We start from the raw sequence: 17773 nt of genomic DNA, 5'->3' as shown, positions 1-17773 counted from the left end.
AGAAATTGATAGAACCTCTGAAAAACAATCTGCCAGTACTTATCCAAACTTTAAATTAATATACTTTTTGACTCAACAATTATACTTTAGAAATTTGTTCAACAAATATATTTGCGCAAGTAAGCAAAGAATGCAAGAACATAAAGCAAATACTGTTTATAAAACTAAAAAGTTGGAAACAATCTAAGTGCCCAAAATACAAGAGTGATGATAAAAATTAGGGTATATTCATATAATTTACTATGTAGCCACTGAAGAGAATTAGATAGCTCTAAATGCACAGCTCTGAAAAGATATCTCACATATACTGCTAAAGAAAAAAATTAAATACAGTCTTATTTACAGGTGTGAGTGAATTTATCTGTATTTTTAATTGAAGAATATATACTTACAGATGTACAAAACATCTTTAAATGTATACAAAATGTTAACAAACATTACCTTCAGAAAAGACAGAGTAAAGGGGCAGGGAGATATTTTTCATTTTAAACCATCTTCTACTACTTCAATTTGATGAGTTACCTTAACTCCCTACTTAGAGACTCTGAAAGCTTACTTTTCCTTTTTAATTTATTATTTTTTAATATAAATTTATTTACTTTAATTGGAGCTTAACTACTTTTCAATATTGTATTGGTTTTGCCATACATCAACATGAATCCGCCACAGGTATACACGTGTTCCCCATCCTGAGTCCCCCTCCCTCCTCCCTCCCCGTACCATCCCTCTGGGTCGTCCCAGTGCACCTGTTTTTCTTTTAGATTCTTTGCTGTGCAAAAGTAATGTAAGAGTTTCATTATATTATCAGCAAACCAAATTATTACTACTGCTATAACACTACCATAATCTCCTCTAGACATGAAAATCTCAGTACAAAAATACAAATTAAGGCAGGTATTTTGACCTTTATGAAGGAATAGTTACATTCATGTGGTACTGTTTGGCTAGTCTTTTTGACCAGTGGCAACCATGTGGAACACACTAGCAAAGTCCAGGGGTATGGTTTGTAACGATGAAATGCAGTGAGTTTCTAATGTGGATCATCTTGAGGATCACCTCAAGGAGGCAGGGAGGGACAAGACCCCAAATGAGGGTATACCTCTGAGGGTATACCTCTAGATACTAGGAGGTACTAAGTAAGCAACCAGAGGAGCCACTTCTCTGGTCAAAGGAACTACAAATGAGAGATTTCCAGAGTGAAGTCTTTGAGGAATTTATGAACGTAAGACCTGAGTAAAAAGAAAAATCAACATTTGAAATCTGCCCTCCCCAAAGCTAACAGCCCCAGGTAACAACTACATCAGCTGGGTAAGACTATCCATGAATTCTCATCCGTTCTTCCTCCTCTCCCTCCTGCTCTAAAGCTGGAGAGGCCCTAAATCTGCAGCTGGTAAATGGGGAGGAGGTAAACAATAAAGAGTGATGAAATGAACCATACCCCCTCTTTTATTGCAGGTTTCTAAGTCTGTTCCAAGCCTGGGCTAGGAGAGAAAGTTTTAAATCAAATGAGTGGATTTTCAGTATAATTCTGGCCTGGATGTTTTATTACCTAGAAAAAGAGCATCAACTTTATCATGGCATGCTACGAACTCTTGGGAGAAAATCAAACATAGCGGAAAGAGCATCAAGGGCTCTGGAATTAAAAGTGCCCCTGGCTCTGTTATTTTCAAGCTTTGTGACCTAGGATAAATTAGGTTACTCATCTTAGCATCTACATTTTCCTTCATAAAACAGAAATGATAGCAAACATTTCACAGAATTGCTGTGAGGATTAAATGAGGTAATACTTGAAAAGCACTAAGTTTAATGGTAGCACTAATTAATTTCCCATTCTCTAATTAATTTGAGAGAGTAGGCTATATTGTCTTTGTTTTCACTTTGTTTTTACTCCCATTTACTGCCTAAACTCACTATAACTGCAAGTTAGCATCTGTTTGCAGCTCTCTACTGAAATTGCTCTGGCAAAATTCACCAATGACCTGTCACATTCAACAGTGTTTTTTCTAGTGTTTACCTTATCTGACCTCTCTCAAGAATATATACCACTGGCCTCTCCTTCCTGAAGCATCCTTTAGTGAAATCATTCTGATAATTTTTCCTCAGTGTCCCCATCCTTTTGTTCCCCTAAAGCATAGTGTTCTCTAGGGAGCAATTTCCAGTTTTATTTTTTTGTTCTTTACATTTCCCTTGGTGCTCTCACTCAATTCAAATTTCAACTACTACTATTCACTGACAACTCCCAAACTGCCATCTTTAGCTCCAGATCCACATTTCCAAGTGTTTTCTGGATACCATCACTTGCCATCCCACAGGCAATAGCAGTTCAACTTATTCTAAATTTAGTATCCCCAATCCTGCGAGTCACAATCTCTTAATGACAAGCCATTATTTACTCAGGCATTCAAATCGGAAACCATAAGAGTCAAGTAATCCTCATTTATTATATCTAATCAGTTCATGAATTCTGTCCATCTTATTTTAAAAATACCCAGAAAATATGTCTCTATCAAACCTTACCACCACTGAAGTTCATGCTCTTACCAATTTTGCTTCTAAACCAGATATTCGGTATTCCTAGATACTTTCACTTTTTTTTTTTTAAAGTGAGGATAATCTTCTGTTTAGGGAATGAAACTATTAATGTCTTTATTTCAGTTTTCCAATTCACCAATTACTGAAAGACTCCATGCCTTAAGTTGTATGCTTTACAGTTACAGTATTTCTTTTCCATCCAGTTTTATTGGGGATAACTGGGGATAACTGACATCCAGCAGTGTGTGCATCCAGCATAATGATTTGACTTACACACATCTGAAATGACTATCACAATAAGTTTAGCGAACACAGATTATTTTAATAGATACAAAACTAAAGAAATAAAATATTTTCCCTTGTGATAAGAGGATTTACTCAACAACTGATAAATAACATTCAACAAAGCTAATTATATTTATCATGTTGTACATTATATCCCTAGTACTTATTTTAAGTGTATAAATGGAAGTTTGTATCTTTTGACTGCCTTCATCTAGTTTCTTCTACCCCCACATCCCACCTCTGGTAACTCTAACAACAGTTTCATTAATTTTTTAAAAATTAGACTATCTTATGAAATATGGTTCAATATAGACAATATAAACAATGATCTGAATTCAATCAAGGAAAATCTGGGAATCATTTATGTTAGGACTGATTATTCTATGAGCTTCTATGATGATTTATAATGCTTCAAGTTAACTGAAGCCACAGTGATGACCAGCTAAAGAAAAGCTAGAGAGATAACCAATACCTTCAAACTAGTCCCTTCTTCCTAGATGTTCCTATTATGTACAACAGCAAGAAGTTTGCTCTCAGATTTATGAAAAGTCTACCCTAAAATGAAGTTTAATAATTAGATTATTATATCTGCTTGGTAGAACTGTTTTATAATCTTCAGTTAGGAAAACTGATTTAAGTTTCAGTTTAAAAGGGCTGTAAAAGGAACCCAAAATAAAAGAAATGATGATGGTAAGCAGGGTTGACAAATGATACCAGTAGATTAAAGCTGAAAGCAAAATTTCAACAGAAAACATACAAAATCAACAGTTCACACTATAAAATAACTGTAGTTTAAAAAATGGATGAATATGAAAATAAATAACAGAATTTTAAGACCTGACTTCATATGAATATTTAAATATTTAACTTTAATTTCAAAATCCTCAAATCTATTTTCTAAAATAAAAACATACAAACTGAAACTTATTCAACAGAAAGTTACCTTGTGCCACTTTTCCAACTGTTTTGTTACATAACCCCTTTCATTCAAATAGGAAAACCCTTTTGGAATGGAGAGAAATCTGTAAAGTGCAACAGGCAACAGTTTAACATTGGGTCTCACAAAAAATTGTTTATAAAGCTAAAGTATCTCAAACCAAATACACTTAAGCCCAAAGACTTTAAGAACACTGCCTTAAAGAGGTCAATTATCTTATAATTTCAAATACAAATACTTTGAAAATCTTTGCAAAAAACATGAATCCAACCACAGTAAAGAAAATGTTATAAAAAGAATGAGGACACATAGAAATGAAAATGAAACATTATGGAAAACAATGAAAAGCCAGAGTTTCAGTATTAAAGGATGCCCAATATTCTAAAATGGGCCTCTTTCAGAAGTTAACAGCTAAACTCTTTAGAGTGCTTCCTTTACAGATTTGAATCCAGCTTTAATACACACTGCCAGAGAGCATACAAAAGAAAACGTAACTACAAGAAAATTTTTCTTAAAATTTACCTCAGGAGGAGAAGCAAACCCTTGTCCCCAAGGTGAGATAAAGCTGGCTTCATCTGAATAAGTGCATGAAGATTGGCCTAAAATAAATAATTATTAGGCAAATTAATAACTGCATGAAGATAGTAAGTTCTCTACTTCCAAAACCACTATATTACATACATTATAATTTCACAGTTTTCTATCAAACTTGAATAGTTTCATAAAAATTCATATCTAAGTATTTTATTATAAGATAATGAAATTTCACCTTGTCTTCACATGCTTCATCGAGAATATCAAGGGCCTCAGAAGAAATCGTTTTGTTTTTATCATGCAGCTGGGTCACTAGTAATTCAATTCCCCAATTATTGAAGAATTCAACATTAGCTCTCAATAATACTCTCAAATGTTTTGTTGCATACAGTCTGCAGGCCTATAAAGATAAACGAGAACATTAAAAAAAAAACAAAAACCAACCACCACCATCCAAACTTCACTATAGACAGTCCATCTGACTTTGTTTTAGAAGAGTTTTACACTTGAAAAGGGCAGAAAGACTGGAATTGACAGTTTAGCCCTTGATACAAATATATTTTTTAGTTCCAGTATAATAAAATACTGTATCTATCTAGCTGCTTCAAAGCATTTCTCTTTATATAAAAATATGCGTACTGTAGTCGAGTTCTCTGGACAAACTAAAATTTAAAAATAAACTCAAAATTCCATCCCACAGTCTTAAAATTTATAATTTTATTAAGCTAGATTTTATAAAATACTGAACTAACTTGTTATGAATTTATAGTTCTATTGCCTATGTTATACTCACATCAGTGGCTGCTGTTAAGATTTTGGAAAGGATGACCCTGGCCAAACCATCTCTGCTATAGTCCAAGCTTGAAACAGTCAGTTTTAGCAAGTGATCTTGGTTTTTCAAGGAGCAAAGGTTAAGTAAACTAAAAAAATGATGAAAATAATAAAGGTTACTAGAAATTACTGTACTGATTCATTAATTCAACAAATATTTTAAAATTCCTAATAAGCATTTCTAAAAGAATGCACTTAAGAAATAACCCATTTTTAAAAAAGCATCAGAGCATCAAGACAACTCTAATTAAAATTTTTTTGTATTTTAACAAAACTTTTTGCCTTTTCGTACTATTTGTGGGATTCTCAAGGCAAGAATACTGAAGTGGTTTGTCATTTCCTTCTCCAGTGGACCACATTTTTTTCAGAACTCTTCATGACCCATCATCCATCTTGGGTGGCCCTACATGGCATGGCTCATAGTTTCACTGAGTTAGACAAAGCTGTGGTCCATGTGATTAGTTTGGTTAGTTTTCTGTGATTGTGGTTTTCATTCTGTCTGCCCTCTGACAGATAAGGATTAGAGGCTTGTGGAAACTTCCTGATGGGAGGGACTAGCTGTGGGAAAAACTGGATCTTGCTCTGGTGGCAAGGCCAAGCTTAGTAAATCCTGAATCCAATTTTCTGCTGATGGGTGGGGCTGTGTTCCTTCCCTATTGTTTGGCCTGAGACCAAACTATGGTAAGGGTAATGGCGGTAATGGCAACCTCCTTCAAAAGGACTCAGGCCAGCAGGCTCCCAGGACTGCTATAGTATGTGTCCCTGACCCTGCAGCAGGCCTCGGTCAACCCAGGCTTCCACCAGAGACTCCAGGACACTCACAGGCAAGTCTCTTGGACTGCAAGATCAAACCAGTCAATTCTAAAGGAAATCAACCCTCACTGGAAGGACTGGTGCAGAAGCTGAAGCTCCAATACTTTGGCCACCTGATGCGAAGAGCTGATTCGTTAGAAAAGACCTTGATGTTGGGAAAGATTGAAGGCAGGAGGAGAAGTGGACAACAGAGGACAAGATGTTGGATGGCATCACCGACTCAATGGACATGAGTTTGAACAAGCTCTGGGGGATGGAGGACTGGGAAGCCTGGCATGCTGCAGTCCATGGGGTCACAAAGAGATGGACATGACTGAGGTACTGAACAACAACAATAAAACTTACCAAATACAGGTATACAGACTAAAAAGCTTACCCTTTCTGATCACATTAAAAATAAAAGTTTAGGTATATACTGAAACAGAATCTAGGAATGCTCACCATTGAAATACGCTGCATTTTTCCAGCATTTTGACGCCATGAGGGTGGCAAGAAAGTGTTCCAATAAATAAAAAGTAGTGTTGACTAAGAGTAGTCAATAAACCATTATTTTGAAGGCTTCTTTCAGGTTTCATTCCAGAAGAGGCATTGAGCCATTGAACAATATCCTTTACTAGATCTTCTAAGTATCCCTGCCCATCCTAAAAGCAAATACATTATGATATTGCTAGAAAAGCAGTTAGTGTCTACCATTAGAAAAATCAACTCGATTAATCAAGTCTAAAACATTTAATAATAATGAAGTTACTAATAACAGACATTAATCTCTGAGTATCTGTTCTTTTTAATCCTATTCAATACAATGCTGCATGAGATGGTATTATTTTCCATTTTACCAAAAGAAAACCAGGTCTTTTAGAAGGCAAATAACTTGTCCAAAGTCACATAAATAGCTAGTGACTAAGGATAAAAATCTAGGTCTGGGCTCATTCTATGTTTCTAAATATAGCTTATACATATTCAAAAATAAAAGGAAGGGGGCAAATTCAGTGAAAAACATGTCCTCTGGAAAATATTCAAAGTGCCTATTACCTCTTCAGACTCAAGAAGAAATTCTGTAAACTGACAACCCACAACTGTGAGCTGTTTGGACTTGGCAAAATCCAGATCCAGATTGGCGTATAACTTACTACTGGGCTTGTAAAAATAAAGTAGTCTTCGTACAAACCTAAGATTAAAATAAAAAATCAGCAACAAAGTAATAAACCAAACAATTATTTTAGAATCTTAACCATAGCTTTTGAATACGTTTTGAGTTTAAACCATTGGGGTAAACGGCAAGAAATTTAAGAAACACATTTGGTACATTCTACACATGCACGTACGTGCGTGCGTGCGTGCGTGTGTGCACGTGCACACACACACACACACACACACACACATAATCCCCTTCATTATAAAAAATATCTCCGTGAAATAAGAATTTTATGGTGAGATGCCTGATAGAAAATAGTGGAGAAGATGCTAGCAGGAAAAATGCAAACATAACACTGCTAGAAGATACACAGTTGGATAAATATGATGAAACCACCTGGATATAAATTTTCATTCTTTTTCTTCTTTTTGACAAGTATACATTTTATTTTACTGTTAGGTCTTTTTTTAAAAAAACTCTATTTAAACCTAGAATATATATATTTTCTTCTACTATACTTTATGAATTTATACTAGATAATTGCACACAAATGTTACTATACTAGGATTTTGTCAGTTTTTCACAATTAGGCAAAAAGTTAACAATAAAAGATTCAGGTAAAATTTAAACAACTAAATTTATAAAGCAATGGTCAGTGCTATGCTTCTTTATCCCAATGTAATTTATATGTTCTATACATTTCTCAAAATGTGAAGAGATGATAATAATCAATAATAATACCAATGATGTGAACTTTTCAAAAACATGAAGTAAAAGCTCTCTTATTCAAAGAAATCAACACTGGTGGTTGGGTAATCTAAACTCAGAAGGAATAAAAATGCATGGGGTACTAGAAAACAGCATAATACCTTTAAGTATTGTATATGCTATAAACATAAGCTGTTTTATGGAAGGTGTGGCTGGTTAAGGGCAGTGTAAAGAGGAAGAAGAATGAATAACTTCCAAAGTCACATGCAAAAGAAATTAGAATATTTAAAATGGCCATCATTTTGAGAGGGAGACATTATGCTCTTAATATATCATTCTCATATGTTAGGGCCAAGATTAGTACATTGCTGATACTCTTGATTTGAGAAAACTTTTATCTTAAGTATTTCATTTGTTCCAAAACTAAAACCAGAATGTAAATAACCAGAAAAACAATTAGTTGATGATTTTTGGTTATAAAACACAAGCTATATATAAAAATATGTATCAATATGTACCTACTGAATACGAACTATTAAAAAGTAAGACTGTATGTTTAAAACATCAATTACTACTTTTAACAGGTATCAGGCATAATATAATTCAAATTTAAGTTCTTTATATTTAAATGCAAAACAGTTCTTACATACCTGTGCAACTGTTCATCTTTATAGTTTCTTAGATTTACATTTGGCCACTAGAAAAACATAACATGTTATATTACATACTATTAATTCCTAAACATATAATTATGATAAATTGCAATGAATAATAAAATGAAAACAATCAAGTCATTATCAAGAAGTATCCTATCAAACCTTAAGAATGGTCCCAATAAGATTCCAATTCCATTCAAGATTCTCTTTATGTTGAAGGACTTGGCTATCTCTAAGGTTCATTAGAAGAGCTTCCTCTGTATCCTAAATCACCAGAAAGTAATAAGAAAAATTAAGAAAAACTGGCCTTACATCAAATAGCAGTTGAAATTTTAAAAACAAAAAAGAAAAAATTTTCATTTAAGGAGAATTATCAAGGTTCTTCAAAAAGTTACAAAAATTCAGCTCAACTGCCCAATCATTATAAAACTTATTAGAAGCTTTTTGAAAATCCATATGCATGAATAAAACTGCTAACTCAAGCATGTATATGCCTACTAAAATACAGTGGTTAAGAATTAGGAAATTAAAGTAAAAATCGCATCTTCTGCATCAGTACCTTAAGAACAAATATATCTTTCTGGGCTCGGAGATACTGATCCCGTTTCTGATGTGTTGCAATTGCTTTCTGAATAATGTGATCTAAATGAAGACTATAAGGTTTAGGTCCTCGTTTTTTCATTTCATGGAAGCGTTTTAAACAGTTCAAAGCTGCACTGGCTCGCCTAAATGAGGAAAAAAATTCAGTTAATACTGTAACAGGAATAGCGTAATTTTAAAGAGATCACTTTGGTAAACTATTCTATTGAAATTTACATAAATGCAGGCTAGATACTGTTACTAAAAAGTAAATGATTTAATCAAATTTGGAACCACAAAGAAAAAAAAAAACAAGAACACTGCTGATTTGTATGAAGAAATACTCATTATTCAGATTCAACAAAACATACTAATTTTTTCTTATAGTGGTGGTGGTACAAGTTGTATGTTAGTTTTAAGAACTCCCTCCTCAAGGTCCAAACTGAAGTTTTAAATATTTTTTTATTTTAAAACTCTGCTTTTCACATTTAAGTCCTTGATCCATATGAAACTGATTTTTATTTAAGGTATGAGGTTGGATAACCAATGATTCCAATATTAACAGAATAGTCTCTATTTTCCCTACTAATCTGCAACTGTAAATGAAATCCTCTTAAAAATTATTTTTAATTCCCTTTTATTATAATAAATACAAACTGGATTCAAAATTTAAAAACTTTGAGATGTGCCCAGATTGGCAAGTACTTACCAGTAAAGACAGCTTACCAAGCTCAAAAAATAATTCTATTATCATTGGAATTTTGAAGGTAAATTTGAATTCCTGATGAATGCCAAAATCCATGGATATAAGCTGACTCAAAGAGTTCAGGTCTACCAGGCTTTGAGAAAGTACATTTTTTCCATGAAGAAACTACTAAAATAAGAGCTGAATGCCACCAATACCAATGTAAGCCTGAAGTCAGAACTGATGATCCCTAATGCCCTCAGTTTATAATATAACCTCAATCTGTTAAATAATAGTATTCTCATTGGTAGATTTTAAATTAATTAAAAAAATACTGTTTATTTATAGTGAAGCCCTTATGTATACTTTCAAATAAAGCTAACCAAACTTTTGAGAATTGGAGTATAACTTAACAAAAATTCCTGCTTCTGACTAAGCTAATAAACATTTTAAAACATTACAGAAAAAAAAAATGAAGCCTAAATATATAAATTTTTCTGATCATAAGAGAAAAAAAAAGACATCCTTGGACTAGACATGATCTTTATCAGATGAAAAAAGAGTCCTACTATCACTATACAATCAAGCTCCTCCACCTTACGTTTTAAATTATATTTTATTATTAGTCCTCGAATTCAGCAGTTACAGCTCTATTACCATACTTTAGTTTATAAATTCTATATTTGCAGTATTTCCTTCAGCATTAAGGGTTTAGCTTACTTCAATGCCTAAAGTATGGGCTACTAAATTCCAACATTTTTTTTCTCAACATTTTTAACTCCATACATTAAAAAAATTAGTCTTGTGCTTTAATCTGATATAATTTAGACATTGAGAAAGAGACTGAATTGTTTCTCAAAACATACAATAGTCCATAAAACTCTCAATCCCAATATTTTTACTGATCCAGTAGAAATTTTATGTCCTTGTCCAGAAACACATGAGAAAAGGTTGACTTTACCAAGCCAAAATACTTTGTAGCCTAAAATACAAATTATTTTTAAAAACTACTAATTTTCCTCTTATCCAAAGGCTTCCCTAAAAGAATTCTCAGGAATAACCTATATATACTACTTTCTTAAAAAGAAGATAAGGACATCTAAGTGAGTATTAAATATACTACACAGAAGCTTTGCTAGAACTTGGATACTTACAATCTCTTTTCCTTAGGGATATCAAAGGATGCAGCCATATTCATTAGGGTTGGCAGGCAGTGCAAATGATGGCTATGTGAGTGAGGAAGAATTGTGTTTGCCTAAAACAAAAAATAGTGTTTTATAAAAAGTTGAAAAAGAGCATTTGATGTTATAGATTATCCACAGATATAATGCCAAAGACTGAGATTTTTACTCATGAAGCTAATTATATACTTTCTAATACATACTTATTAGTTTTTTTCTTATTTGCTTTCATCAAGGATGACATGTAACAAATACCAGGATACAGGCTCAGATTACATTAATAAAACTCTAAATTCCATAGATCCTTTATCATAACTTTAAATTATAATCTTAAGTGGTACCCAATTAAACTCAATTCTTAAATAATTTAAAAGGATGATAGGTCAAAACTTAGATTCAGTGCTATAATGTTATGTTAAAAGTAGAATTTAAAATGCTGCCTGCAATATCATAATTTATGAGTTAACCTCTTAGGTTTAAAAGCTAGCTTCTCAAAAGAGGTTTGTCTCATAATTCCAACAATCTTTAAAATAATAAACTTGCCTTTTGCTTTCCAAACAAAACCCGCAATATTAATTCTTTCATAGATGGGCTTAACAGAGCAAGTGGCTAAATAACTTACTGATAAACAAGACAGTTATCACTGAACTGCTTAATTTTCTTTTCCTCACTCACAAAGCTGAACTTCTATATAGAAAAAACCCTGGTGATGGAGGGGACCAAACACAATTGTTAAAACAAAAAATAATCTGACAGTAATAACAAGCCATAACATAATTTCAAATGATTTGTCATAGGGTTGCTGCTGCTGGTTACTCCTTCCTTAATTAGTTCAGAGTGGTTCTTTTTATTTAGCATTTTATTAACTAATGGGCTTCCCTGGTGGCTGAGACGGTAAAGAATACACTTGCAATGCAGGAAACCCAGTTCAATCTCTGGGTTGGGATGATCCCCTGGAGAAGGGAATGGCTACCCACTCCAGTATTCTGGCCTGGAGAATTCCATGGACAGAGGAGTCTGGCAGGCTACAGTCCATGGGGTTGCAAAGAGCTGGACATGACTGAGCGACTTTCACACTTATTAACTAACAGACCTAGAAATAGAAATTTCTAACTTGTAAATGGTCAAAGTACCCTCACTACTTTGTCTGCTAGGTATTGAAAATGATCAGATCACTTGGCTAGCTCCTTGTTTCCACGAGTTACTGATGTCATAAAACCATGTCCCTCGCAAAAATATTCCAACCTTTCAATACAAACCTCAACTGACAAGTTTACAGAGAAATACATGTTCAAATAAGGCAGTTATATTTAGATTTTTCCTTCACAAAGTTTTCTAAAATTTAGGAACTTACTGTTATCAATTTGATCCCTAGCTGACTACAGTATTATCTATAGTTTTGTAATTCTGTAATTTTTAGGTAGGAAGTCATTCTAAAGATTCTAAAGAAAGATATTTATGGACTCAAAATGTCAACACTGAAAGTGAATATTCAGTACTTTATATTTTTTCCATTTAAAAAACTAATCTATATATATATATGATACAAAGTATCAAGGGCTCTTTGTAATGCAAAGATATATATCCAAATAAATGCAAACTTATGTTTTTGAATAATGCAAAGTAACACTGTTAAAATAGCCTTGTTTCATAAATTAAAGCATTAATGTATAAAACATAATCAAAAGTTGTTAAACTTACCATATGTAAAAGTTCTCCTAAAAGGATGGTGGCTCTAACTGAGATATGGTCATCACTGTTTGTTATTACCTCAACCAAACCCTTTGAAAATAAAAAGAAAATATCATAGTTGCAAAACAGCATACATGAACACATCTATGTATCATGTTTGTTGCTCTAAAAGAACTGCTAGAGAAAATAAAGTAGAAAAAGGTTTATAATTCTTACTTCTAAAAGTCCATTACGAATAAATGCTGAGAGTATCAGTGCCAAATAATTATCCATGAGGTCTGGCCTAGAAATAAATACAGCACAGAAAAATTTAAATCTTGTTCCATACACTAGAAAATTGAACATAACAATAGCAACTGTAATGAATCTGAATTATTTATGTACTTAAATTCTACCTGGATCTGGCACGATGAGGAAGAATAGTTTTTGCCTCAGCTGCTACAAAGCCATCTGAAAGCCTCCAACTGTCTTGGAATCTACCTGGATCTAAAATAAATTTAGTTAGTTAGAGGAAAATAATACATCAATGAAACACTTTAAATAACCATCAGCTAAACAGGCTATCCATGAACAGAGGAGCCTGGCAGGTTACTCCACAGGGTCGCAAAGGGTCAGACACGACTGAAGCAATTTAGCACAGCATAGCATACAACCAGCCTATAAATAATTTTAACTGGTGGCTAAAAAAAAACAAAAAGACTCAAAAAGACGTACAGAAAAAAAATGATCTGTAAATGAAGGGTTTACATAAATCTAACTTTAACTTTCTTCACTGAAGGGTTTAGAGTCATTTAGCTAAAATAAAATTTAAAAAGTCAAATAATCTAATTTGAGAACTGCGAAAGGTTTCTTATTATCTCCTCTCTTCCTTTCCTGATCCATCCTTCTATTATTAATTTCACTGCTAATTTTAGGAGTTAGGATGGTGGAGAAGAAATTAAAATTTCTTTTTAGAAATTCACCTGAGATTTTATTTTTATATTAATTTCATGCCACACATATGCAATAAGAAAAGAAAATGATATTCAATACTTATTTTAGCATTTTCCCTGGGAGGGACTCTGCCTCCATTAGGTAAGTCATTTAAAAAATTACAATATATGAACAGTGAATGCACTTCAATACTTACCTACACTGAGCAGTGCTTCTATGAACTCTTCAGTCACAACAGGTAGAGGAAGACGAAATATATCATAAAGCACTTCAAGGAGACCTCGCTGAAAGTTAAAAAAAAAAAAAAAGAACAGTTCATTTGTTTTTATGGAATAAATCTTCACTTAAAAATTTTTAAATGTCCTATTGACAAATTTAAAAATTGGTAAAAACAGAACTACCATATTTTAGAAAACTACTGTATCTGCCTATATTAAAGTACTGAATGCTTACTACGTATACATGATATAACTTTTTCAATAAATCTTGTATTGTCCAAATTGTAGACATGAAGAAATAGATTTAAAGGTTAAAAATAATTTGCCTAAGGTCATGGAGCTATAAATAATAAAATCAGGAGTCAAACTTCATCCTGGCCAAACTCAAAAGAGCATGTTTTTATGCTGAGTAAGAAGTCGACTGAATTGGAACCTTTAGTTCCCTGCTTATAGATCTCTCCATCCTTAATTACATCCTTCCATGGTTTAGATGCTTTTATTTTTAGTTCACATTTTAAGCAAGGCACCTCTAGCTAATATTTATACTATTAATTAGAGGCAGGGGGGTGAGTTTTGTTCCTTTGAACATTAAAAGAAAAACATAGAAGGGGAAAAGGAAGAACCTTGTGAAGAGTTAATTTCTTTTCCTCTAATTTCAATCTGTTTTAGCTGTTTTATACAATTCTTATACATTAATAATTTAGAAAGTAAAGTGTTAGTTACTCAGTTGTGTCTGACTCTCTGCAACCCCATGGACTGTAGCCCGCCAGGCTCCTCTGCCCATGGCATTCTCCAGGCAAGAAAACTGGAGTGGGTTGTCATTTCCTTATCCAGGGGACCTTCCCAACTCAGGGCTAGAACCTGGGTCTCCTGCATTGCAGGCAAATTCTTTACCATCTGAGTCACCAGGAAAGCCCTAATAATTTAGGACTATGTCTAATAAATAAGCATATAAATACCCCAATTTTAAGCAAAACCATTACTCATAACATAAAAAGTTAGAAGGCATAAGTTGCATAACTACTATGCTTACTTCTCCCTAAGTATAGTTTTCTGTATTGCTTGAAACTTTTACAATGAGAATGCTCCTGTGAAATGTCTATACTTTTTATTAAATAAAGCGTAGTTAATTACAAAGAAAGAAAAGGCATAATTAATGTCATATTTTAATCTAATTTTAATATATCCATAGTTCCTAACAACAGCACTGTTTCAAATGATTCATATTATTTTCCTTAGTGTTCAACTAAGTCATAAATATTTATTCCTGTATTTTTAAAATGTTCTGTGATACAGATTAACAATTCATGAGGAAAAACACCACCTGAAACTTTTCTCCGATTAATTTCCTCCACTCAAATTCCAGGGATGATACAGAGTAATTTTTACCTACCCTTATTTCCATATTTGGAATGCAAAGTACTCCAATTAGAGACTGAATCCCAGAGTTTCCAGGTTTACATAAATTAATAATACCTATGAAGGATAAAAAGAAAAAAAGATCACTGATTTGAATTTCAAAAGATGTATTCATAATACAAAATATGACATTTTTCTAAGCTAAATTACACTATTATATTATTTGATCATCATAAGTGACAGTATATTTCAAACATTCTCTGAATTTCCAACTAGGGAGCGATTACCAATAATTTTACCATTTAAATTACATCCAAAAAGGTTCTCAAGAAATTCTGGACTACTCGGCAATAGAAATAAAAGCAAAAATATGGCTTTCTCTGGGTATATGCCCAGGAGTGGGATTGCTACATCATACGGTAGCTCTATTGATATTTTTAGTTTTTTAAGGAATCTCCATATGGTTCTCCAATAGTGGCTGTTTAAATTTACATTCCCAGTAACAGTGTCCCTTCTCTCCACACCTTCTCTACATTTACTGCCTACAGATTTTTTTAACAATGCCATTCTGGTCAGTGTTAGGTGATACCTCACTGTAGTTTTGATTTGCATTTCCTTTTCTGAGTGAACTCTGGGAGTTGGTGATGGACAGGGAGGCCTGGCGTGCTACAATTCATGGGGTCGCAAAGAATCGGACACAACGGAGCGACTGAACTGAACTGAACTAATGATAATTGAGCATTTTTTCATGTGCTTTTTGGCCATGTATATGTCTTCTTTGGAGAAATGTTTATTTAGACCTTCCACCCATTTTTTTTTGATTGAGTCATTTCACTTGGGTCTTTGATATTGAGTTGCATGAATCATTTATATATTTTGGAGATTAATCCCTTGGTCAGTTGCTTCATTTGCAAATATTTTCTCCCAGTCTGAGGGCTGCCTTTCTGTTTTGTTTATGGTTCCCTTGGCTGTACAAAAGCTTTTAAGGTAAATTAGATCCATTTGTTTATTTGGGCTTTTTTGTTTTTTTTCACTACTCTAGGAGAAATGAATAAAAAAAATTTTTAAAAAGATCAGGCTGTGATTTGGGTAAAAGGGTGTTCTGCCTATATTTTCCTCTAAGAGTTTTATAGTGTCTGACCTTAGAGGTCTTTAATCCATTTTGAATTTATTTTTGTGTATGGTGCTAGAATGTTCTAATTTCATTCTTTTATATGTAGCTGTCCAGTTTCCCAGCACCAACCACTTACTGAAGAAACTATCTTTTCTCCACTGCATATTCTTGCCTCCTTTGTCACAGATTAATTAACCATAGGTCAGTGGGTTTATTTCTGTGCTTTCTATCCTTTTCTATTGATCTATATATATATCTGTTTTTGTGCCAATACCACATCATTTTGATAACTGTAGCTTTGTAGGATAGTCTGAAGTCAGGGAGACTAATTCCTCTAGCTCCATTTTTTCTTTCTCAAAATTGCTTTCACTATTCAGGGCCTTTTGTGTTTCCATACAAATTTTTGTTCTAGTTCTGAGAAAAATTCCATTGGTAATTTGATAGAGATTGCACTGAATCTGTAGTTTGCTTTGGATAGCACAGTCATTTTCACAAACTAAGAACATGATATACCAAGAATATGTGGTACATATATACAATGGACTACTATTTAGCAATAAAAAAGAAAAAATAATGCCATTGGCAACAACGTGGATGAACCTGGAGACTGTCATGCTGAGTGAAGTACTTCAGACACAAAAAGACAGATACGATATTGCTTATATGTGGAATCTAAAGAAAAGGGGACAGGATACAAATGAACTTACAAAACAGAAGTAAAGTCATAGATGTAGGAAACAAACTTATGGTTACCAGGGGATGGAGGTGGGGATAAACTGGAAGACCAGGACTGACATATATACACTACTATGTATAAAATAGGTAACTAATAATAACCTACTGTATAGCACAGGGAACACTGCTCAATACTTTGTCATGGCCTATTTGAGAAGAAAATATTTTTTTTAAAGTGGATATATGTATAATTGATTCACTTTGCTGTACACCTGAACCTAACACAACACTGTAAATAAACTGTACTCCAAAAAAAAAATTTTTACAAGAAAAGCAAAAATGAACAAATGAGACCTAATCAAATTTTTAAGCTTTTATACAGAAAGGAAACCATAAGCAAAATGAAAAGACAACTTACAGAACGGGAGAAAGTATTTGCAAATGATGCAACTGACAAGGGATTAACTTCCAAAATATCTAAACAGCTCATACAACACAGTAACAAAAAAAACAAAGCAATCTAATTAAAAAAAGGGGGGGGGGGAGGGGGACCTAAGTAGATATGTCTCCCAATAACACATGCAGATGGTCAATAGGCACATAATAGGCACACAAAAAGATGTTCAACATCACTAATTATTATTAGACAAATGCAAATCAAAACTACAATGAGGTATTACCTCACACCAGTCAGAATGCCCCTCATTAAAAAGTCTACAAATACTAAACACAGGAGAGGCTGTGGAGCAACAGAAAGCCTCTCACACTATTGGCAGGAATGTAAATTAATGTAGCCATTACAGAAAATAGTACGGAGGTTTCCTTAGAAACTAATAATAGAGTTAACGTATGATCCTGGAATTCTACTCCTGAGCATATATCCAGAGAAAACTCTAATGTGAAAAG

General features: G+C 33.3%; 1 protein-coding gene across 2 annotated transcripts in view; it reads right to left on the bottom strand.

Annotated features, from left to right (window-relative positions):
• RICTOR (RPTOR independent companion of MTOR complex 2) overlaps positions 1–17773 on the bottom strand; it is a 122095-nt gene that overhangs the window by 24309 nt on the left and 80013 nt on the right. For both annotated transcript variants that reach the window (XM_069556140.1, XM_069556141.1), the window contains exons 11-25: positions 15113–15195; positions 13698–13785; positions 12964–13054; positions 12785–12851; positions 12578–12658; positions 10850–10950; positions 8991–9156; positions 8594–8695; positions 8426–8472; positions 6965–7100; positions 6374–6573; positions 5082–5208; positions 4524–4688; positions 4277–4353; positions 3761–3839 (exon numbers count right to left, since the gene is read on the bottom strand). In XM_069556140.1, the coding sequence (XP_069412241.1) occupies positions 3761–3839; positions 4277–4353; positions 4524–4688; positions 5082–5208; positions 6374–6573; positions 6965–7100; positions 8426–8472; positions 8594–8695; positions 8991–9156; positions 10850–10950; positions 12578–12658; positions 12785–12851; positions 12964–13054; positions 13698–13785; positions 15113–15195 (1610 nt within the window). The remainder of the gene's footprint in view (positions 1–3760; positions 3840–4276; positions 4354–4523; positions 4689–5081; positions 5209–6373; positions 6574–6964; positions 7101–8425; positions 8473–8593; positions 8696–8990; positions 9157–10849; positions 10951–12577; positions 12659–12784; positions 12852–12963; positions 13055–13697; positions 13786–15112; positions 15196–17773) is intronic.

The sequence above is a fragment of the Ovis canadensis genome, chromosome 16, assembly GCF_042477335.2.
Source record: "Ovis canadensis isolate MfBH-ARS-UI-01 breed Bighorn chromosome 16, ARS-UI_OviCan_v2, whole genome shotgun sequence".
Lineage (NCBI taxonomy): Eukaryota > Metazoa > Chordata > Mammalia > Artiodactyla > Bovidae > Ovis > Ovis canadensis.
This window is presented reverse-complemented; position numbering and strand designations above follow the sequence as displayed.